This window comes from Betta splendens, chromosome 14, assembly GCF_900634795.4.
Source record: "Betta splendens chromosome 14, fBetSpl5.4, whole genome shotgun sequence".
Classification (NCBI taxonomy): Eukaryota; Metazoa; Chordata; class Actinopteri; order Anabantiformes; family Osphronemidae; genus Betta; species Betta splendens.
The window spans coordinates 5,750,774-5,775,557 of NC_040894.2; the positions used below are offsets into that span (position 1 = coordinate 5,750,774).

Here is a 24,784-nt window from a genome sequence, read left to right on the forward strand (position 1 = left end):
GGCGCGTCTGCATGCCGACCCGCCGACTGACAGCGCATCCGTGCGGTCTCTCGCGTCCCACATGCGACCACGCAGCCATAATGGCCCGATTGGTAGCGAAGCCTGAGTGGAGCGACGCACGCTAATCTAATGTGATTAAACGAGCGCGAAGGGAAACAACTGGTCATGTGTCGCTGACGGGGACGATATGAACGTGACATTCATGCTGACTGGATATAGAGAATGGGAGAAACCTCAACTACGGTCAACAGATCCGAACGCAGGCGCCCGCGCCGGACGGTGGACGCCCCTCACGCACAGTAGCAGCCGCTTCGCTACGCCGAGCAGTAAAACTCGAGGCCAATCAAAGCAGATTTCGTGACAAGCCGCATATTTCACTTTGATTAATCGCGGCACCTCGGAGGTTTACTCAATTTACGTAGCGAACCGCTTTTCGGTGCTCATTTGTTGCAGAGCTGCGGGAGTCTTGTCCATCATCTTGTCAGGAGTCTGATTCAAAGTTCAGGCTAAACCGGGTTCACTCGCATTTACTGGATTGCAGCTGTAAATACCTTTCGCGCACGTACTGGAGAGGAACAAACCCAAACCAACTCATTCAGGGATCCAAATCAAATCCAGAAGTAGCTCAAAGCATTGCATTCTGGGATATGTAAAGGACAGACTTTCTCTTTTTTTCTCCTTTTCCCTCCTTTTCTACTCTGTTTGAGATTCCTGGCCTTTCACCTGACCCCAGGCCTTAGCGGAGGGGAGGGGGGGCTGGTTGCTTGTGGTCATGGGGGTTAAAGTGTAATCCTGGTCCTGTGACCACAAAGGCTTGGCCCCCGAGGGCCGAGGACCAGCCACATTTTCTGAATTGCAATGTTATCCCTCGGCAAACCGTTCGGACTGACTACATATCAAGGGATTACATTACAGGGCTTCTTTGGGCTCTGATGTTTAGAGATGACCAGCTTTCTCGCCGCTTCTCTGCACAATCAAAGATTTTAAATCAAACTTGTTTTCTTTGTTCGGCTGTTTTTTTATTTGATCGTGTGCGGAGGGAGGATTACACAGAACTCGGCAAAGCGTAGTTTGAGATCTCGTCAGCGGCGTCGGGGAGAGAAGAAAGAAGCGTTCTGCATTATACAAATGTCACAGTACAACCGGCTCCACATCAATCTATTACCAAGAGTAATTGCCGCATAGCATCATTACAACTGACACATATTTTAAACCATTTCGATGCAGAGATCTGGCTGCTGGTGTACTGCTAATTGCTTGCTTAAGTAATCCATTAAGGAGTGTTTCTACAACAGCTTGCATGCTCCATTATCATCAGTTTTATTCTGAGGAAGCTTTAACAAAGGTCGCCTCTTTGCATTTAAACCTAAAGAATTCGCTTTTTCTTTTTTTAATGGAACAACTTCAGAAGACAGAGAGAGCTGAAGCGAAAGAGAGAAAAGATTTAATTGACGCCTCCCCCATTTTCCCAGGGTGAAGACAAGGGGGGGGGGGGGGGGGGGGTGACGGGGGGGTGGAAAGGAGAAGGGCGTGATGTGACACTACTCTCCTGGCGTTGCGACTGTACAAAAGGAAGCAGATTTGCAGGAGAGGTGACCCCTAACCCCTAAAGCTGCAGAAAGGGTCCTTGGTGGCTCCAGCACCACCCAATCAATCACCTCTTAGAGGCTGGTGGTCAGTCAGACTGTAGGAGGACACCACCGCTGGACCAGCGGACCCACCCCCAAACATTCTTTGGCTGGAATGTTTTCACTTTAGTGGTAAAGAGGACGGTGGGTCCAGAAATTAAGGCTTAACGGCACTTCATTCAATATGAAAGACTGATCGCGTTCGCTTTGCTCACGTTGGATGCACATGTCAGGAATCTGCTAATGAGTGAACGTTTAGTTGTTTACAGTGAAATAAAAATCAATACCTTTTGTAATTTTCTTAAAAAAAAAAAGACAGAATTTTAATCGGAGCAGCCAAACTATTTGATTTCCACTTGATTTATTATTTATTTATTATTGGGGAACAAAGAGTTGCTGAATTTCCTACTTTCACAGTAAACACCTCTGTTGTTGATGAAAGCCCAGGATATGATTCTTCTAATAAGAAAAATGATGAAAAATGAAAAAAATGTCTAATAATTATAAGCAGCCATTAAAGAATCTCTAAATAATGACGATATTACAGCGGGTTTGCTCTTAATATTTTTATGAACAGATTTTAGCTGCATTTTTAGTTTTAGAACCATTTTATTATTCTACCATAATAAAAACCATAAAAACCTTTTGCAAAAATGTACGTCACCTCAGTTCTTAGGTAAAGGACGGTTTGTTTGCACATTTTTTTCTGTTTTAAGTTTGATTGTCCAACATTGAGCCCCTCCATTTCACCCTTGTATTACTCCACTGCCTTTGGATCACCAGCAGCTGACTGCGTTGTACCACTGTGCAGCCGACGTCTGGCTCCCCATTTTTAATAATACCGATGCTCCTGGGCCGTGAAAGTTATTCAAGGTCAGGTAGCGAAAACAGCTGGCTGCTGACATACGTGTGTGTTGCTGACACCACAGAGAGTTTGGCAGAATGGCGAATAAATACATAATTAAATGCTAAATTAATTTTTAAGAGAACATTTACATATTAGAGCCAAGAGAGCGGGAAGAATGGGGCAGCAAACAAGCTAAGGTGCACCGTGATAAGTAATAATATAATTCATTAATAATAATAATTATATTCAAGGATCAAGTATTTGTATGTATCTAAACAAATAAGAGCTCTTCCACAAAGACACTAATTTGCATTTGATTCTGACCAACATCCAAGACAGATACAGATCCGTCTCTTTTGTGAAATATTAATATTCCACATAGTGTATTCAGCAAAGAACTGCATTCAACTTTAATCTGCAGTAGCTTGAAACAACTGATAGCGAAACCATCTTCTGACGTCAAGACCCACGTCAACCAGCATTTTTTCAGAAGAAGGGGATTTAACCTTAAATCACGGACAAGTCCGATAATATACAAAGAGAGATAAGAGTCATAGATCTTACTGAAATAGTTCAGAACAGACAGACAGATAATGTTTGTAATTGACCCGTATGATCTCATAAAGCAGATTTAATAATCATTTGTTAAGAGCATAACATTGTACATGGTTGGAAATCTGTTAAAAGAGGCTTCGCTTCTTTACTAGCTTTGTTTTCATGGGTCCACATTATCTCATCTCCTGTGTTTATGGCAGCTATAAGGAGGAACCGCTGTAAACAGCAGCAGAGATTGTCCAGGTCCTTCTCGCCGCAGTTACTCAATACGGGTCTCAAACACGCACAGCAGCTTCAGCGAACGCGTCGGGAGTCACAGGACGCTTGTTTTACTCCGTTCCTCAGCACATCCAGCCTCGGTGGGGTTTTTTTTTGGGGGGGGGGCAAAAGCTCAACCAGGTGCCATCTATCAAAACAATCTGCTCTCAGAGGGAAACCTGCTATTAACTGATAAGAGTCTGCCCTCGGTGGGGTGTAATGGGTCCCACTTGAGTTCCTTTTGGAGTATTGTCCTAGCACTACTTCCAAGACAAACCCAACTCCACCACTGCTTGAGCCCCCCCCCCCTATTTGGAAAAGGTCCGGCAACTGCTTCATGCCACCATAACGCACTTCAACAGCCAAATTTGGCTTAAAATTGTATTGCATTTAAATACAAAATGAGTAAAAAAATATTATATTGTATTAAAGCGTCTGTGTCTTAGGGTGAAGTGACTCTTATGATGAGGTTTGTATGTATCTCGCTCCCTTTACGCGCAGATGAAGCCGGGCGGTGGTGCAATTGCATTTAATTTAAGTGATAACTCATTAGATCCAAATGTCATTTTCACTACCGGGATCCGGGCCTTGTTTTGTCTCCGGAACGTCCTCCCGCCTCAAGACGGCGGCGGGGAGCGGCAAACACAGCGTCTGCCCACTGATGAGCAAAGATCAGCGCTAATGCAGAGGAGACGGTGGACGAGGAAAGCCCTCTCCTCCTGTCGAGGCAGTCCTATTCATTGGAGCCATTTACGGGAAGGCTGCCAAAATGACCCATCAGAGATTGACGGGGGTTAAGCTCCTATAATCAATATGACACTGCTAAGTGCCCTTTGATTGAGCTGCACGCAGTGTAAAAGGACATTTCTGTGTGCCCGGCTGCTCTTGCCACCAAGAAATTCAGCATTTGTCCAAAGCTAAACGGTCTTCTGAATGTCATTGTCACGGGTACATTAACTTTTATATGAGTCTGAGAGACATACTTGGAGTGAGGATCAACGGCCATTTTCATTAGCTGGCTGCTCGGTGCCATTAAGGGCGCTGTCAGACAGACAGGGACGGGAATGGTTTGCAGGGGGCGCACGGCCAGCGGCTGGAGGCTTTTATTCCCTTCTCTGGAGATGGACCCCGAGGAGACGGAGCAGAGAGCGAAATAAGAAAAAGGGCGGAAAGTTGCGCTCGCACTAATCTTCCTGCCTCGCGTTTAAGGAGTGGAGGCCTCCCCTACTGTCCCTCCTCCCCGCCGCAGACCCCCGACCCCCCCCACCCTCGCGCCGCACTAATCGAAAGGTATTTGCACTGTAAATTAAAAAGGCCTTCGCGTGTTTCTGTTTTAACACTGACACGCTCTCCTAAGATGTCCACAAACAGCTCCAATCTAATTACAGAGGGAGATTTACTTCAAATAACACTGTGGACAAAAGAACCCTGGCTATTGTTGACATGGGGCCAGCGTTCCACATCTCTTTCTCCCTTTCACTCTCTGGGGCGAATCCTTTTATATTCAAAGTCCTCGCCTCGCCAAGGTTAAAATGTGATGGGATATCTCAAAGTAGGGATCCTCCCGACAAAAGCGGCCTTTTTATTCCCCCGGACGGCGAAGGCCTTCGCTGATTTCAACTGTTCCATCTCTTCCCTTATCTCCCCCCCCCCCTTCTTTTTTTTCAAGCAAGCAGATCCTGAACAAAGCCACAGTGGCCGACACGCAAATGTAACAGGGGAGCAAAGCCGCGTGTGAGGGAGTTAAGACGGGCCGACAATGGGACGCGCCCGCTGGGGTCGCATTGTGACGTACGGCCCAAACACATCCTCGGGGTCGACGGAGGGAGGAAGGCGACGGCGGTTATTGGCCGGCCAGATTTGCAGCGTGTCCTGCTGACTTCCATTTTATGGCCTGTGAATCGCAGAACCCTCCGGGAGTCTATAATCCTCTCCCCCTACTCACCCTTCCACTGCCCATGCCACATCATTTTATTGGTCTCTCTGGATGTGTGGCTGATGTCTCTGGTTTACAATGAGCCGTCCATGTGGGGATTCTCCCGCAGCCCGACTGCGGCAACACTACGGACATACCAATTTGCTGCTGGATCCCACCCACCTATTTCCCCCCTGTAAGAATACCACATCCCTCGCTGACATGCTGTTGTCCCATGGTTTCCTGTGGCGTCGCCTCAATGCGGCGGTGCCCACCATGACACTAAGCCTCGGTACTGAAGCTCCGCCGTGCGGGGGCCCAGTTGGGTATTTCTCAATGAAAGAAGCTGGGTGCAGAGGAATGCAGCCGTGCCAATTCTCATTCACACATTTATCTCATTTACACACACAAACCACACATGCCCTATTCATATAGCCCACTGCACATAACACTTATGGCCGTTGTGGACGATTACTGCCGGGTGTTGGTCACACTGCAGCCACGCACCGTATTCATCAGCCAAACGGAGCATCTTCCTCAGCCTGGAAAAACTCATTTAGATCTTATCTGGGGAAAAATTTGTTTGCCGGGGGAGAAGGAGGTGGTGGGTATAGCAGGAGGCCCGACTGAAGCCCAGCTACTCGCCGGATTGATTTAATTTAGCAAGCGATGGTGTCTCGAACTACTTGTACTCCCCTTTTGGGAAGTGAGTGAGTGAGTGAGTGAGTGAGTGAGTGAGTGAGTGAGTGAGTGTCAAGGAGAGGGAGATGGAGGAAGGCTGGAAGAACGCGGTGTTTGTCTGCAGAGGCTGGAGATAAAAGGAACAGGGTTGGGGTTTGGCGGTGGCTAAGCTAACAAAGTGTATCAATGTAAAATCATGCATTAAAGTGGATTTTTAACCTAACACTACATTAATCTGAGTGTTGGTGTGCTATCATGTCTGTAGCACCTGATACTGGCTGTGACCCAATATACCCTGTGTGGGTCCCGTGGCCAGGCCCGGTGCAGACGGACAGATGGATAATCTGCCTCCGTCCGTGGACAGCTTGCTCAATTATGAGTGGGATGCTGAAAGGACGAGCACTAGGATGGTGCTAATCAGCGTTTTGACTCACCAGATGACACTGACAGGAAGCGCACCAAGCTCACATTTCGCGATCAGAAGTCATAATGCTAATGCACATCTGCCCTTCGGCGGCGAGCTGTGTCGAGGTAAAACGCCTCATAAACATCTTTGCTGTGATAATTACATTCTAACAGCTAACGAGAGTTAAGAGGGATCGGTAGAATCGCATTCGCACATCGTGGGTCCAGGGGGCTGTGTTTGTCTATTCATATACAGTGTGTGTGTGTGTGTGTGTGTGTGTGTGTGTGTGTGTGTGTGTGTGTGTGTGTGTGTGTGTGTGTGTGTGTGTGTGTGTGTGTGGCAGCAACACATGTGCAGCACAGCCGGCTCCTGCTGGAAGAATATTTGCTTTGCTTATCGCTACCCTAATGCTCACTGACAACTTAATAACATCACAATTAACTAAATGCTAAACAGATGCCAGTGTTGGACTAATGTGATTGAGACAATCGACACTTTTGACGTGACCCCTGTGCAGCGCTGCCATTGGCCTAATTTGCTTGAGTGACATGCCTGGGCCGCGTGTGCGAGCGCGCTCAGAGGTAACGGGTGGCGAGGCCACCGCCGTAAACACTTTACAGGGAGCAAAAAGACAGAGAAGAAGTTAAATTATAAGACAACAACAACAAAAAAGCCGTCCTATCGTTGGCGTGCTCCATTTCCCCTTCTGCGCTTTCTCATTTTCCGTCTCTCCTCCTCTTCTCCCTTCCTCCCTTTCCACCGCTCTCACTCAAGCCAAACTATTTCTGGCTTGAGAAAAGAAAGTGTTTACTCTGTGGCCGAGGCCTGCTGGAATCACGCTGTGTTCCCACTGGCTAAACCCACTGTTGCCACTCTATGGTTTGCATATTTTCCCTGTATTACAAGACTTTGTTTAAAAAAGGACACAGGGAGATAAAGAGAGAAAAGAAAGTAAAAGAAAGGGAGCGAAGCCTCCCTGTTCTATTATATGTGGATTTTGTCTGGCAGGGCTCCGTGTGTGTGTGTGTGTGTGTGTGTGTGTGTGTGTGTGTGTGTGTGTGTGTGTGTGTGTGTGTGTGTGTGTGTGTGTGTGTGTGTGCGCGCGCGTGTGTGCGTGTGCGCTCACATGGAGATGATTCATGTATAAACAGGAACACCAGCAGTCAGACAACAATTTCTTGCGAGGCCCATGGACTCCGCGGTCCCCTGTCGTTTCAAGAGCTCCTCGCAGCTCGCGCTGAATAACAGGCAGCTGCTCTCACCGACTGTGGCCCTAGTCTGGCAGGACGGCGCTCGGCTTTTAATGCAAATCGCAGAGCGTGGACTTGTGGATGCGCAGCTCAGACTGGCCGTTACACAACGTGAAGCGTGAGCAGAGCAGAGAGGTGAAATGTGCCGGTAAATAAATAAATAAATAAATAAATAAATAAGGGAGTTTGGGAGCCGCTTCCTCCGCGCGCGTGACCTTTTACTTTTCCGCACCGAGCTCCAGTTTAATCAAGTCGCCTGCGAGTGTGGTGGGCTTTACCAATAAAGTACACGAGCCATAAATTATGGCGGCAACCAAAACAATCTAATAAAAAAGAGAGATGAAGGTTAAGGCGCGCGGAACGAGAGGGAAACCGCCTCGATGAGGCCGTGCGCCGTCGCGCAGACAACAGGGAGGCGCCTTTACTGGAAACGCCAAAGGGAAAACGACACGTGGCGACATCCGCATTAAAACAGGTTGGAAGACAGGTCGCAGCTGATGAGGCGAGAAGGGAATGCCTGGATGATGCTGCTGGACAGATGCAGGCTTTCTGCAAGACACATTGACTTGTGAGGACTGCTTGTACTTTTATTAAACAGCATCAGCACTGAGTGTCTGTATTAAACAATAACTAGCGTCTTAATGTTTCACCAACAGTTTATCAGTGCTTTATTAAAAAAACGTGTTGCTCATCTCGACGCTGAGGATGCGATGGCCGCATATGTTCCCAGAGGGAACGCTGTCAGTAGCACAAGCCTTGTCGCTTTTCCTTTATTTCGTCTCATTTGATGAAAGGTTTCAGAGCAGTAGCCGCCTTGGTATCCGGCGACATTTAGTCTCGAAAATCATCCTCGTGTGAAAGTGAACCCAGTGAAATGAAATGTGTTTGATCGTTTTCGCCAAAAGGTCTGGTTTACCGCTGCCTTTAATTCGATTAGTCCTTCGCTGCCGTGCGTTGCTGCATGGAACACTCGCGAGTGTGTTAAAAATTAAATCTAAAACACTCAAATTCAATAATGCACAATAAATCACACACGCGCTGCTTTGAAGACGCCCAGAGGATTTCCCTTTCAAACCTCATCGTTCTATTTTTAACCACGTGTCCTCTAGAAACATCGCACAACATATAGCGTGACACTGAATCTGGGCTAATATTAGCACACGTGCTGCATCCGTCAGCGTAACTGCAGGCATTAGAGGCCTCCGCTTCCATTTTAAAGGAAGCCACTCACTGTCATTCATACCTCCCTCGACAGCGTTTCAATATAAAAATGCAGACTGGGGTGATCTCGTATCAGTATGCACATTACATTACGCCGTGCTTCCTGTCAATCACGCGCCAGTCACATGATAAAACGGGACTCTCCAGCAGGAAAACGGGCTGCCTGCCTTGAAATGCTGCTAACAGAGCAAGGCCAGGGTTTGAAATGTGGGTCTCGGTGCATACATTACATAACAATAGGAGGATGTGGGACAGAGGCAGTAGTAAATAGGCTACAACTCTAAACGACACCGGTGTTTCTCTTTAAGGATGAGAGCTCCATGAAAGCCGAGCCGACTGTGTTCTTTGTTTACAAAAGCCCAAAGGCGAGTCCCAGTTTAGAGAGCGCCGGCGCCTCTGATGTGATGCCATCCAATTTGGGGGAAATATGTGGCGAAAATTAGCCGCCGACGCACGACTCCCGAACGCAGGCGGTTCCTGGGATTGTCCGCGTGTGCATGTGCGTTCGCACGACGTCGCCGATGCCAGCATCGGCTCGGCCGAGGGCGAGGCAGGACGGAGAAAGCGGGGTGGAGGCGGAGGCTGAGTCAGAGTGCAGCTGATCGGGGCCAAGAGACGCGACGCGACAATGGCTCCCATTGACAGCGGCAAGAAACAGCCACAGTTCCAGAGGCCAAATATTGTCATCAGAGGACATTAGCCAAGGGCTGAAGCCCTGCCAAGAGGCGGGCAGAGATCAAATCTGGCTTTGATGGCAGACAGTAACCCCCCCGCTCCCTCCACACGCCTCCCCTGACGTCGTGCGTCTTCGGTACTGTACACACAGACATTTCTGTATAAATAAATTCATGTTTGTTTAGCTTTCTAGCTCAAACTGGTTTAACACAGTGCAGTCCAGTGGAGCTGCTTTTGTTCTTTCCTTATTTCATATATATTTATATGTATATAAACACACACTGTGGATAAACTATATATAAACATACACTGTACAAAAAATAGAATAAAAATAAAGCCCAAAATAATAAATTGTCGATTTGCTGGATTAATGAGACCCGTGGTTGTGATAACAGCTCCCACTGGCCAATGGAACATACAACTACAGACAAATTCAGAATAAATCTCCCCAAAATTAGTGAGAGAGAGACAGAGACGCGTTTGTTTACCACCCCAACCCTCCTGTCATCAATCATCCCCGGCTGGAAACCGACCAGCTGACTAACCTGAGGATTACTGTTGAGTTCAGTGCATAAATAATACTTAACCTTTGAATGTCACCATATGAAATAGCACAGACACGCAAACGCACCGAGAGACACGAGGGGGACAATGAACACATCGTCTGCCACGAATGATGCCACCCACTCTGGGGGGGGGGGGGGGGGGGGGGGGGGGGGGGGGGGGGGGGGCTGGAATTAACTTTTTAGGACCAAATCAAAGAACTAATTCAAGAGCTAAATTGGATTTTGTCTCTATTTTTGTGTTAACCAATCCGTTTAAGAAGTCTAATGCCAAAACTTTGTGGAATGCAGGCCGCCGTGAACTGAATCAGAAGGTTCAACACCAAAGTAAGGAAAACAGGAAGTTGGTGAATGGTTTCCCTGTTTAAATCGAGGCATGTAATATAAAGTGGACACAGACACGTTCTGTTGAGGTGGACCTGTAGCTCATGCATTGAGTTTCTGTAGATATTACTGCTAAGTGTCTGACGTTATTAATGGGGGGATGCCAAATGTTTCAATCCGGCCGTGGGAGAACCACAACAAAAGCTTGGAAAATAGAAACAGAAACTGAAAGTCAGAAGTGAAACCGCTCCGCTCATATTTTACCCGAGGCCATTTTTCAAACTCTGATCCCCTCACAGGGACTGAGCACATGGATGATTACTATACTATTACTGCTGCTGCTGGGCCAGACGACCGGAGCAGTTGTCTGGCAGAACGATACGTCTGGCCCAGGCTCTGCACCCCCCCCCCCCCCCCCCCTTCACCACCGCCACCCCAGAAAAACTCCTTCTATTCGTTCCAGACTCGGATGCCTATATTTAGAGTGCTCCTTTCCGCTGTTATGGCTCTTGGATCATTACCCTCATTTAACCCTTCTTTACCTCAGACGAGCGGATTGGCTGAGGCCGTGCCCTTCAGGAGGAACCCCTCCTCAAACTGTGACTTACACTGGCCGACCTCCTCCTCTCAAGAGCGGCGTACGACCGTAGGGGGGGTGCGAGTAGCTGATATGAAAACGTGAAGCCACCCAATAGGAGCTCTGGTTGAGAGCCCGGAGGTCACGGCTTCAGATGAAGGACAAAACACAGAAGGATGATAATGATGATGAGCGGCTATTTTGGGGCTCACCCTAAGATCCAAACACAAATGAGCAGTGATTTCTACATTCCTTCCTTCAACCGATTTTTGTACAAAGTTTCTGTTTGTGAACATGAACGCTCAAAAAGAATCTGCACTAGTTTCAATCTACTTGAATTATTTCTGCGTTGTTTCTGCTTTTAAGCTGCCAACGGCTCCTTCGTAGCAATAATGGCCATCAACTTTTCTACTAACTGTAATCGAGCAGCATTATTATATTGGTGTGCATTAGTCAACTGTAAGAATTTAATTATTTATAATCAAAAATGATTTTCCAAGATGTCGGCAGATCAACATAGAGCGGTCCAGTGGGGCTGTGAAACTACAGTTCACAAACACCGACTCCTCCGGCACACAACCCTCACCCACAGCACAAGTACGCGATGAAGTGGGGGAAATTTAAGACAATCTTTTCTCCCAAATTAAAGAGTTCATCACCGGCAGTAAAACTGTTCTGGGCCGTCACACATCTGTTGAACGGGGGATTTACTTCTCCTTCCTATTTACATCTTGGCACCTAGATCGTCCTCCCATCTTCATAGCTGAGCACTGATAAACAACGTCGGCCTGCCAAGTTTTCCCGGTTTGTTGATTACTGTTGGGCCTGCCTTGATTTAGGGCGAGTGGGTCTAATCCAGCTTGATGCGATCCATCTATGTGTCAATCCGTGGCTCTGGTCAGCCAGAGGAGGCTGAACGAGCACAGGCCCACAACAGACAGCACCGCGACATGCACAGGCAGCAGACTGGGGGCGGAAGCAAGAACCTGATCTGATTATAGCACGATCTTTGATACAGTATCAGGATGCTGCTTTTCTTTCACTCATTCGGGACTGTCTTTGTGTTTGATTGAGCCCACATGCACTGAACAGATGTGCCTTTGTTAACGGGGTGTGGTGACAGGATGACTGTGTAAATGCTCCTACCAGTGTGGATCTGCCGGTGAGCCTCCAGGGATTCCTCCGTCTGAAACTGGGCGCCGCACTGGTCGCACACTATGGCCTTCTCACCAGCTGCAAGACAGGGGAGCGGGCGCTTATTGTACAGTCACACATGACACACACAAACGCACACGTGTTCCATGTTCAGAAAACCTGTAACTTGTGGAGAAAGTCGTGCATCTTTAGACCAAAGTACAATACAATTCAAAAAGGACATCCAGGCAGCTCCAAAGAGTGGATTTCTACCTTGATAACAAATTTAATGAATGAATAAGCAATAAAAAATATGCTCATCGCTTTGCTTCCCCATTTTTACGGCCTCGCGTTGCATTTAAACATCATTTCTATGACAGGGCTGGTTTTGCAGTCAGATACTTCATTATCTAAAGATTCAAACCCATGCTTTAGATTCAAATAATTATTTTTTTAGCATTTGATTGGTTAATGGATGGACTGTAATATATAATTTAGACTACATTTAGCTTTATAATGTGACTCCTGAGTGATGAGTTGAACCATCAGCGTGATTCCATTATTTGTGACAGATCCTGAGACGAGCTCAAAAAGAACGAGGCACATTATGCTTAGCTCTTCCACTCTGCAAGACTAATTGATTCAACTTTCTAGATAAAAAGAAAATTTTAAAAGTGAACAGTCTTTACTTTATGCCGAGGACTCAATAATATTTATCTTTAGTTTTATCTTATATCACATTCAGACTCTTGACTTTAAGCCATATTTGCTCAATACCCCACTTTGGTTGCACCATTTCTTGCTTTTGTTTATGCAAGTAAATCAAGTATGCAGCCCTAGGGCAACGGTCTGGATTGTCATGTTCACCTACACGTTATGAATATGTTCAACCTTGTTCAACAATAAAAGAGGCAGGAGTCTGGCGCTAACTCATACAGGGTGTAGTTGAGGGGGAAAGTCAGCTCAAGCTCAGGCAGATGACTTTTTACGGCTTGGCAACAAGCACTGTACATGCCATACACATCACCCATCAAACAGATGCAGACACACTTCTCACATCTGGATATTGTGTGTGCAAAGTGGGTGTGCATGTGTGCAGGCATGTGTCTGTTTCCAACGCAAGCACACAGCGATCCCTCCCGACCAGACCTTGGTTTGTTCTTGGCACTGCCTCCTGGGTTGCGACACCTCCAGAGAGAGAAAGAGAACGCAATGAAAACAGGAAGCTAATTCTTAGATGACAGGGGGAAAAAATGCTGGGAGAGATGGCTTGTGTGGTTTTGCAACCACAGTGACATTAGGGAACGGCCTGTACTGTAATAAGCCCAACTAAAAGCAGAAATGACACAGAGCGTACATGACAGAGTGTGCCTGCCAGTAGAGTGCTTATGCAACAAGTTATGCAAAAGATGGTGCGCTGCACAAGTGAGCGTGACAAGATCATAAGCCGCTGTAATGCAACCTTTGAAGCCATTACCTCTCAGATTCATCTGCTCTATCGCAAGATGTATTTTCTGCTTAACAACTTGCCGCTAAACACGCGCCGAGCTGCCGAGCGGCGTCGCCCTTTAATTGGCTGCATATTCAAGAGGCATAATTTGCAGCGCGAGCGTATGGCGAGGCAATGTCAAATGCACAGATGAGCATATGGCCGAATTAGTTGGCAAAAGCAGCCACTTAACCTTTGGAGAACGAGACATGTAGTGGAGATGTAGACAGAGTCCCCCAACACCCCCACTGATGTCCCTCATTTGCATTAATCACATAGCTCCCCTGTTGCTTCTTTAACTCCCTGATTCATCATTGTTGGATCAACTGTAATTATTATTTTTATGTGTCACGCTTGCTCTGCTAACCTACATTGCACTTCTTCCCTTTATTGATCTGAGCTCATAGATTGTGCTCGCAGGGAGCAAGTGGGACTATTTTATTTCACCATGCAAGTGCATCCCAACCTCATACTGCACCTAGTGACTAATGCCAGCATGCTCATTAAACTCTTCTGGAGGAGCACTCATGTTCTGGGTATCCTTAATAAGTCAAGTCAAAAATTCAATTTTCAACAAAGCAGATCCTTGCTTGAAAATATGTAATCAGGTTTATGTGGCAAGTTGGTTCCAGATAAATGGGACAACATTTACATTACACTTCACCCCAGATAAACCTGTTGTAGAGCTCAGAGGCCAACAGATCAAACAGTGATTGTGCTGGCCGGCTTCCAACTGTGCTACAGAATGTGCATTCAAATTAATCTGCTATGAAAAAAAAGAATGAATGAATGAACAGCCCAGGAAGGTAATAAAATACATCACAGTACAGTAAATCAGCTTTACGCGGGTGTGGCTGATACCAGCGATGAGTCCGCCTCATAGACGGTGCTGCAACACTATAACCAGTCTACTGGGAGGCCAGGAGGCGGGCGCTAAATGGACCAGGGATAGGATTTTAGTGTGGGGCATGCCCCTGCTTGTGGCACGGGGATATAAATCGTCAGGAAATGCCTGCATGGTGCCTTGCTTCAAGGAGAATGAAGTTGCGTGAGGTCACCGTGGGGCGAAAGGGGGAGGGAAACCGGGGGCACAGAAATCCAGGGTGCCCCCAGTCCGACAGCCACCCAGCCAGATGCCCGTCACTCTAGTTAGTCAGCTAAGTGCTAAAAGGGGGCCCCGCGCGAGCTAATAGCCGCCATCGGCCATTTTCACTGCCAAATTAAAGTGATAAATCTTAAGGCCTCTTTGATTGCGAAAGGGTGAAGTTATTAGTTAGGAAAGTAACGGGTGCAGAGGAGGCATCCACTTCACGTCAGCTGTGAGTGAGTCTCGTCGCACGTGTTCTAAATTAGAGCTCCTCCTGGAAGAAAAAGCACTCTACGCACAGGGCCCCATTCAAAAATCTCTCAGCGGAATGTAAAGGCACACGACTTCAACAATGCAATTAGCCCCGTGACGCAGCAAAGAGGCTAAAGAAAAATGATGCATCGCACGATAACAAGGGGCCTCACAGTCGGACGCGGCCGCTGCGCTACTGTAGGAGGAGGCCCCAGAATAAGGAGTTGCACCGGCCTCCTTCAGAGCACGCGCATGCTGCTACTGTAGGTGGGGATGGAGTGGTGATCAGGTGCCACGCGCCACAGAAGCCGCTTCCCTTTTCGCTTCCCTCTCTGTCAAGTTGCACAACTGCTGTTGCGTTGCAGTGCGGCACAGTTATTTCATCAAGAACTGTAAACGAGAACAAGCCTGCCTGTCAATCATCTTAGCTTAAAGGCCAGCAGCTAACGGTAACACGCACTGGGGCCCTTGCGTACCTTCACATGGTGCCATCTTGTAATGTCAGCGTGCATTGTGCAGATTTATATGGTAAATTAGCTCCTCTTTATGTTAACTGCTTAAACTGCCGCTGTAAGTATAAGTAGTTAATTGTATAGAGCTAATAGAATGTTGGCTTGTGGTTCGTTGGCTCCCTGAAAAGGCAAATAGTGTAATTGTATATCGTTGGTTTCTCGCTCTCACATTCCGCAGCTTTGTTCTCGTGCCGTTAGTAAAAGCGTGAAACAGTCTTTAAGGTCAGATTTTTCATAGGATGCGTTTACATGATCGATTAGCTGAGATTAGCTTTTTTTTTTTTTTTTTTCAAAAGACCTTCTGAGGTTGTCAAAGTTTAAAAAAAGCACCGCAGTGGAGACAGAATGACTGGAGTCAGCGTTCCAGTCACGAGACGCGGATGACACTGGACACAATGTCGCAATCCCGTCATTTTTCCCGCAGCTCATTGCTATTCTGTTGTTAAAGTGCTCTATAAATAAAACTTGTGATTACTTGGGGTGCCGTCGACTCAAGGTATTCTAACCACTTCCTGGGCATTATTTAAGAGTGTTTCACTTAAAGTTAACTGCTGTGGGCTTCCCAACAGTGGCACACATTTCACCACGCAGACGTGATGGGGATTGTGGATTAGTCGGCTGCACAGGCCTCGCAGGGAAGTGATGGTGCATTCCCTCGCCTGTAATTTCCCCTGACATACTAAGTGCTCATTCTCCCATTTCCCTAAATAATGTGGTGTGCAATGGTGCATTGTCCTATTTGCTATTACACTCATTCCACTCGTGCATGGAATCTGAGCTCCGAATGCGAACCGTTGTTACGTTATGATACAGAGATGAGGAGCGGAGAAGAAGTAAGCGCGCGTTTAGGGTTTTGTGGACGGACTAAGCATATTTGGGCGCAACAACGCGCACACAGACCGTCATCACACTCGCATCACGCAGCTCAGCGATGTGATCTCATAATGCCGCCATTCAGCCGCTCGCCACATTCAAAAGAACGTGTCAGAGGCAGAGAAAGGCCTTGTTGTTTGGGGCGATTGCCCCGCTCCCCTTGACTTCCTGTTCTAGGCTAAATAGTTTTTAGACCGCGTGCCCACATGCAAACTTGACACTTGTTGTTCCAACCTACTTTCCTGCACAGGTAGCGCGTATATGCTAAGTCTGCAACAGATGCAGCCCCTTGGGGAGTCGCAGTCTAAACAGAATCTTTCATCAAAGACGAATGCAGAATTAAACATTAGAGTTAGAGAGTCTTTGCTCACGACACAAAAGAAGTAGGCCACTGTGTTGACACGAGAGTTAAACATTTCATCCTGCACAAGGGAGGAAGAAAAGCCCACGTTTCTTCCTAAACAACCAGTTTGCCTGTGACCTGATGAAGCCGTCAATCTTCCTATCCTGCAGTAACATATGCGTTAAATAACTTGCATCTAAGGATTCCACAGAAACATAAGAAGCACGAAATCAGGTCATGCCAAAGTCTGTTGTTTCCTATAATACGGCAAATCAAGAGTGGACAAAGGACTCACATGCATGATTGCATGAGAAGGCATGACACTATTTAGCATCCATTACACAAAAAACCCTGTCTAGGAGCCCCGACAATAGAGCCTGACTGTTCCATGGGAAAAAGCCTGGTGCAATGCGTAAAACGCCACATCCAAGCCGGTACAGTTCATTACACAGACACACACGGCGGTAAACACACCGTCCTGTGCTCCTGAATGAAAGGCTAGCTGCTTTTATAGCAGTGTGTGAAATTTATCCAGGGAGGGTGGGGTGGGTCGGGCTATAACTCTCTGAGTGGCAAGGTATCCACTCAGCAGTGTGCAAACAGGAAACTAAACAGAAGCTGATCTGACAGCAGTTAGGTGGATTCTGGGTAGTGCGACGCTGGACTGTGTGTCTGCTGCCTTTTCTACATCTTGTACCCGATTCCCAAACACGAAAAGACTGAGTGCTGGCCGTGGCCTTAAATTCGACTCTGCTGTTTTGTTTCCACTAAAAAACAGGGGGAAGTTAAAGTTGACACGATGAAGCTCCAGCCCATTCCTACCCCCACTTAAATCCCTGAGCAGCCCTTGTTCTCGCAGGGCAGGGCGGTTTATTGTGCGCGCGTGTATTTGATCCGCACTCCGGAGGCAGCGAGGCTAAATGGGAAATTAAAAAGGCTAATTACAGTGTATCTGTCGATGGCTGACCAATATCACACTCGGTGGTTTTTAACAGTGCAAACAGGGCAAGGGAGGAGAGCGTGCGAGGACGGATTAGGGAGAGTATGTGCATGTGTGACGGGAGGGAGGGGTGGGGGGGGGGGGGGGGGGGGGGGGGGGGCAGACAAGCGCAGTCACCAACAAAAACATAGCCTGGCTGTTCACTGAGCCTACATAAATGGCTTACGTAAGACAGTACTCTCAGTACCAAAAAACAGCAAAAATCCATAAACACACACAGACACGCACCCCTTCCCCCTCCCCTGCACACACAAACACACTCACTGGCTGTACTATACTGGCAAGGCCTTTTATTCACTCCCATAACCCACAAATAACCTCTGTGCGGCGCTTGACTCATAACTTTTAATACGAGATAAAACAAAGCAATGAGGCGAACGCACGCACACGCGCACACACACACACACGTCCGAGCATCTACAAGCCAGTGTTCACATACATTAGCAAACCAAGCACACACGCGCTTTCACAGGAACACACACAGACACAGTATGCTGTCAGAACAATGAGTACAGACACCACACGCTCGCTCTCTTACCCCCCCCCCCCCCCACTCCCGTCTCCCTCGCTCTACCTTCAGCGTTATAACGAGCCGTGCTGTACAGTTTTATTTACACCAGCCTCTTATCAGCGGTACAGCAGCACAGAGGCTGCCAATTGGAGAGGACAGGCCACGGTACGGCCTGTACCCTGGAGCGGAGTAGGTGTATACCGTCATGCTCCCAGCACGTTTTTATCAAGGCTAAAAAAAAAAAAGCCTGAGCTCGTGCCAGGCCGCCTCTCAAAATAATAAAGTGCACTCACGCGCGCACGGGATGACTTTGCAATAAGGCAACACAGCTATACACAAATTATTAACAGGTCCTGCAGCACACATCCAATCGATGGGAGTTTCCATTCAGGGGCGTAATGGAGGAGCCCACATGCTTTAGTTTCTCTTTTTTCATATGCACAAGTACAAGTGTAGCATGGAGTATCTCATAACAAGATTGGCCTTAGTCGTAATATAAAACTAACAATGTGTCAGAAGATGCTGAGCCACACTCAATGATGAGACAGTAGCAGTCTGGTGCTGAATAAACTTCACAGGACAATGGCAGTGGGACGAGTGAGGCGAAGCAGCCGCGTGTGGAATGCTCTGTACGTAATGACCTACAGTATGTAGATAAAAGCACACTATAAAACACGCACTGGTTCGGACGAGCATCAGATAGACACGCACGGGCAGAAATGAATTTATAATGTGAGCAAACACAGTGCTACAGATAAGAGGAGATAATCTTGCTTTGAGTGTGTGTGCGTGTGTGTGTGTGTGTGTTGGGGTTGGGAGACAAGCCATCAAAAGCACGGGAACATGTTTGTTCCCGATGATATTGTTATCGACGGAAAGGAAAAAAGAAATCAAAGGGAAGCGAGAGAGAGAGAGAGAGAGAGAGAGAGTGAGAGAACGAGGAAGAGGGAGGGAGAGAAAAGGGAGGAAACAGATGAAGACAGAGAATATTCAGGTCGCATTTGACAGCTTTACAGTCTGTTGCACCGAATGGGATGTCTAGGGACGTGGCAAAGCAGACAAATATTGACTTGCACAGCATTGGCACACACACACACGCACAGAGTCACGCACACACGCAGGGAAAATACACAAGACACTTCCACGTGAAGCCTCTAAATTCAGCCAAAATGGATGAGCTCACATTGCAACATCAGTCACTCTTGTTTTTTTGCCCAGCACAACCTCTTAATCCATTTTGCCTGCAAACCAATTTGTTTGTCCAGTAGGTCACAGCCAGTTTTCTGCCCTCACTGTTCCCTGTACTCTTGTACTGTTTATCCCCCCCCCCCTTCCTGTGCCTTACTTTCGCTCAACGACAAAGCCATTTCCAGAGCTTTTGCCTCCTGGGAGATGGAGGGCATCTCAGTCCACACATCCATCCCTCCTTTCCTGCAACCACTTCCTTTCCTTCTGCCACTTTCCCTCCAACTCCTCCTTACTTTCATACTGTCCTGATTTCATCACGAGAACAGTCAGATTACCTTTCATGTGGCATTAGCATGAGCATCCAGACGACTGGTGACATGATAACTTATACATATAACTTATTGTTGTCTTATTTTGAAAATTAAGTGACGGCAAACTACAAAGATTGTGCGGTAAAACCAGGTGTGAGAACACACACAGTCGTATTATTGTCCTATCTCGCTGTCCAGTAACAGCAATTACCCTGGTGTTGCCAGACACTGACCAAATGTCGAACCCCCCCCCCCCACCCCTCCAAAGCCAGGCCTCCCCTCCTCCATGGCTTCTCCTAGAGGTGAAAGGTGCCATGTGTTTCCAGGTTGGCTCTCGACCCCCCTCTGTTTTCAAAAGGGAGAAAGAAAATGAGGCTTTGACATGTGCCCGCGTGCTCCTGCAGGCCGCGGACACAAAGATGTCTTCAGGGGTTTTGGTTGATGTGTGTGTGTGCGTGCGGCTGCATTGAGGCCAGGAGACGTGCAAGGAAGGAAACAAGAGCTGGATGCATTGAGGAACCACCCGGGGCTCTCCTGGTGTGAAGAGGCAGGAAGTAAGTTTGGCTGCACGAAAATGCCCGAGTGGACAGTTTCTCACAAGCCTGGGGCCCTGTATTAACGGGTGGGTGGGCTTCTGCTGAGACAAACGCCTGACTGTGATACGTGGCTTTTATTATTGTGTACTGTTTATCAATGATTGGTGATGGGATTAATAATTTCCATGTGGTATCAGGTCTGAATCTGGAGGTCAGGGAGCAATAAAGTACATAACCTGGCAGTTCAAGGTGACCATAAAGCAATTAGGACGTAAAGTGGAGCTCAACAAATCAGAACGAGAGGCTACGGGAAAATAAAAGTCCCTTCTGTTCGTGGATAATGTGTTTTAACTTGTTGCAGAGCAACAGCTTTTCCAGACACTACCGTTAAGAACAAGTCAACGTGAGATCACAGTGTCTTCAACAGTATCGTCTTGCGAGTGTGCCGTCGAAAGCTGCCGCCGCGGCTTTCTTGGATTCATCACAGGCAGTTTGAATTTGTCGCATTCGACGCTGTACTCAAAAACTGACTGCGAAACCGAGCTGGTGCTTGAAGGCGGCTCATTTCAAATGTTCAAGCCTTGATAAAGACCACAAACGCCCACAGCTGCACTGTGATCAGCATTGAGCCGCAAATGCTAATTTGCTCATAACACTGGTTGTATTCAGGGCTGGGAATGGGGACGCACACACAGACCTGGGACTCTGACCAGCGTTTGAACCCCTCGGCCGCTCGGCCCAGCACAGCTGCTGGGAATCCAGCGATTGACGTCCTCTTTACAGTGTTGTAAACGCATTTATAGTTCAGCAGAGGAAAGGATGAGATGGCTGCTGGATCGGGGCGGGAAAACTAATTTTGCCTGTCGTTCACGGCCGGGGGGCACGTCGGTGGTGGACGGAGCTTCAGGTCGATTGCACAAAAGGAGAGACGCTCGTTGCTGTGCTCCTTTAGCGTCCTCTGCCACAGGAACAGGCAACAATTAGCCTTCGAAGGCTGGAGAGTGAGAGCAAAGCAAACGTCGATGCAGACGGAGGTCCTGCTGATTAAAATCCACGCGCACGCAAATTCATGTTGGCATAAGCATTTCAGTCATATGCTAAGGAAACGCCGGTCGGCCGCGTTGCATAACACTTCACCGCTTGCGTAGTCATCTCTCTCTGGGCCTCTTCTGCTTTTCAGCATACAGTCAATGGAAAGGGTAAAAAATAGCAGAAGAATCATAGCAGGGCTCAGTAAGTGGCCCCACCTCCACACGCTCTCCGTTCTGATCCCCAGGTCTATAACCTGTAAGGATTTAGCGTTTAGGGCCCATTATTCCCTGCTTTCAAGTCACACATTGTCAAAGGTAGCGCTGACTTTATTGGTCCTGAGTGAATGCACAGCGTTCACTCGCCTAGTAAAACTGTGACAAGCAGAAAAAAAAAAAAAAAAGCATTTATAAACTTAAAAATCCTCAGTGCAAAGTCTGGGCACACCGTGTGATAACAGGAAGTCATCACGTTACGCTTAAATTAGTTAGAAAAGGTGAGTAAAAGGCTTGTTGTGGTGTAAAGATTAGTTCCAGTAGTTACTTATTAGATGAAATAATCTAAGATACAAGTTGAGGCCGAGCGAGAGCTGAGAGCAACAAGTGGAGGCACATCTGAGGCTGCAGCTGAGAGGATGCTCGAATGGGAAACAACAGGAAATGCTTCAAACATGCCCGTTTTCTTTACTGCATTCAGGTGCATTGATTTACATACTTGTTTATTTTGTTTGATTCCAAAAACGCTTTCTCCCACCCCGTTAAATCTTCCACATAAAACCTTAAGTGCCGGCTTCAAACGGGCAAATCGGATCAATTAGGGGGAATCTCGCAACCAGAGCCGTTCGGGGGAATGAACTCACCAGCGAACACGACAGAGCTGGTAGTCGTCATGCCGGCGGTACCTGCCAAATGACGCCACGCGGCGGTTACCAGCTCTTTTCCATTAACTCATCTGTTTTTGGATGCGGACGGCGGGGATATCATTTAGGGAGCAAGTCGAACAAGATGCCGACAATCGCTCAAGTTCACGTTTTGTCCAGACCCACGGCGCAGACGACATCGAGATCCAATTAGTTATCATTTATGAGCGCCTGAGCTCAGCTCTCCGGCCGCTCATCAGCTGCTTTTATTTTGTCCCACTATAAAGTTAAGAGCCGTTGCTTGCGGCGCACGTGCTGCATATGTAGACAGATACAGGCCCCAAATAAAGAACAGACTCACGCGTCCCATTGATGCTCGACAGCCTGAGAGGAAATCAGGGTGTCAACAGGACGATCGGAGCCTAATTCAGGATTTGACATTCCTCCTTTTTCTGCCGACTCGTCAGATTGTCAGAAGCCCCTGTACTGATTTGGATACATGTACATACAGCAGAAGTGATACTGTAGAGGCAATGAGCTCTTGGCAGGCGGCCAAAAGTAAGGAAGCGTGTGTGTGTGTGTGTGTGTGTGTGTGTGTGTGTGTGTGTGTGTGTGTGTGTGTGTGTGTGTGTGTGTGTGTGTGTGCGTGTGTGTGTGTTGCAATCAGCTGAGGCAGAAGTGGGCCAAACGGCGACTGTACGGTTCAAAGGGTTTCACTGTCCTCCGTCACTGTATGACTGAGTTCTCCTTTTCTCTGCTCTTATCGCAGGACGTATTATCTAGGCAAACATTTCATCGGACCTGTCGTTCTTTATTCTAAACATTGTCGCGTGTCGATGATGGCTGCAGGATGCGAGCGTACGCGGTGTGAGACACGTGGCGTCTCAGTGGGTGGTGCAGCCTTGAGATCGTCACGCATTGGCAATAAGCATGAATTCCTGTATATGATCATTCGTACTGAATCGATACCACAGTAATCCCATTTTTCTGACGAACATAGTTTTATTCAACGAGTTGCTTTTGTGCCGTGTCACTAAAATCATTTCACATTTTCCAAAAACTTGTTAGAAATGTGCAGGACGGTTCAATATAAAGACACATAAATTGTGAAAAGGCAAACACTCAAACGTTTTAAGGTCTTTACTTCGCCCCAGAAAAACTATTTCATATAAAATTATTTAATCAATTAAGACTTAGTCTGTTTATTATCTGCTTCTAAAGCCTGTAACCTTGGTGAAGATTACGCTTTAACGATCCGCGTGCCACTAGCAGCAAATGTGACAAAACACACAAGGTTGAGACTGTTTCCATTTACTTCAGAGGGATGTACTTTTTGATGTTCGAGGAGCGGATTCATTCACTTCATCCGAACTGATAGCGACAAACAGCGAACACGGAATTTTATGCAACACTTCAAAGGTTTGTGTACGTCGGGGGAAGTGGGCGACAGCTCTGACAGAAACATCTGTATTGGCGACGTGTGCCGCCGTCATGCTGCGTGCACTCATTATGTCTGTGCACTCTTTCTGTCTTTCAGTTTAACCCACAGAGATGCCTCGGCATATTTATGGACGTCTAATGAAGTCTTTCTTAAGTAAAAGGCCGCACTCCTACTTTCAAACCGGTTTGGGAAGTAAATGGTTTTGGGTCAGCTTGAACAAATATCATAACCGAGTGCAAACCACCTGAGGCCAGTGTCAACTAAAATGGTGCCATTAGTGCTTTGCTGTTCCTGTTGTGGCACACACACATGGAAATGAGCGCTCAGTAATTATTTACACCTTTCACTGTGGCGCGTTGTGGCTTAAACGCATGGGAGCCACCGTCTGAGGTGGGTTCATTGACAAGCCGCGGATCAAACCGCAGCCGGCTCCGTCGACCATCACAATAATCAGATGGGGCAAACGGCGCGCGCCGCCGCTTCAAGGCTTCAGCGACTGTCTAACAGTTGCAAGTCGATACACCCCGGACCCCTCCAGCCCCGTGGAACCCCCCGGGGGGAGGGGGGGGGGGTAGCTTCCCAAAAGCCTGTTTACCCCCCGATTGAAGCGCTTTTCCCTCTGACCGGCCGTATTAGTATTCTGCGGCCACTTGCTTGTTTTCAACAGTTATAACACAATATCCATGCTTTGCTTTTATGTCGCACCTCCCAGTGGAATTAGTGGCATAAAAGCAATCCTTGTGTGTCCTGGCTACTTCCAGATGGCTTTGGGAGTGCTTTTATCTTCTCCCTCTGCCTCGCTCGCTCTGTCTCCTTTCACTTTCCCTTGCTTTCTTTCTTCCCCGCACATGAAAGTGCCGTCGGCGGATCTTTGCTTAGCCGCGTTCATTCTCTCTTCATCCGAAAATATAAAAGTTTCAAAGAGCATTTCATGAGGGAGCTCTTCCATAAATGGGATTCATAGCTTTCTAATCTGCGCTGCGAAATTGATCTAAAAAGTTTCCCAGAGCTATTGGCCAACTTACATAATGCAATAAAAGGTCGTGCCTGGGAGAATATTTACTTTTATTACCATTTGTGTCACAAACAATCCCCCCACTTGCTTCTCCCATTTGGGACGGAATGAAGACCTCAAAAAAAACCAACAACACTTATTTCATTCAAATTTACAAACGCATTTCATATGCTCTCAAAAATGAGTGTTAGTTTTGGATCCTGTTAAATAATTTAAAAAAGATATAAGAAATCTGCTGTGTGGACCGGGCTCAGCATATAAAATGCAACAATTATTCATTCATATCGCTGTCACATGGAGCGCG

At 47.3% G+C, this 24,784-nt stretch overlaps 1 protein-coding gene across 2 annotated transcripts in view; it reads right to left on the reverse strand.

Annotated features, from left to right (window-relative positions):
* Positions 1-24,784, reverse strand: part of zbtb16a (zinc finger and BTB domain containing 16a) — a 101,481-nt gene that overhangs the window by 26,624 nt on the left and 50,073 nt on the right. For both annotated transcript variants that reach the window (XM_055514448.1, XM_029174564.3), the window contains exon 4: positions 12,047-12,133. In XM_055514448.1, the coding sequence (XP_055370423.1) occupies positions 12,047-12,133 (87 nt within the window). The remainder of the gene's footprint in view (positions 1-12,046; positions 12,134-24,784) is intronic.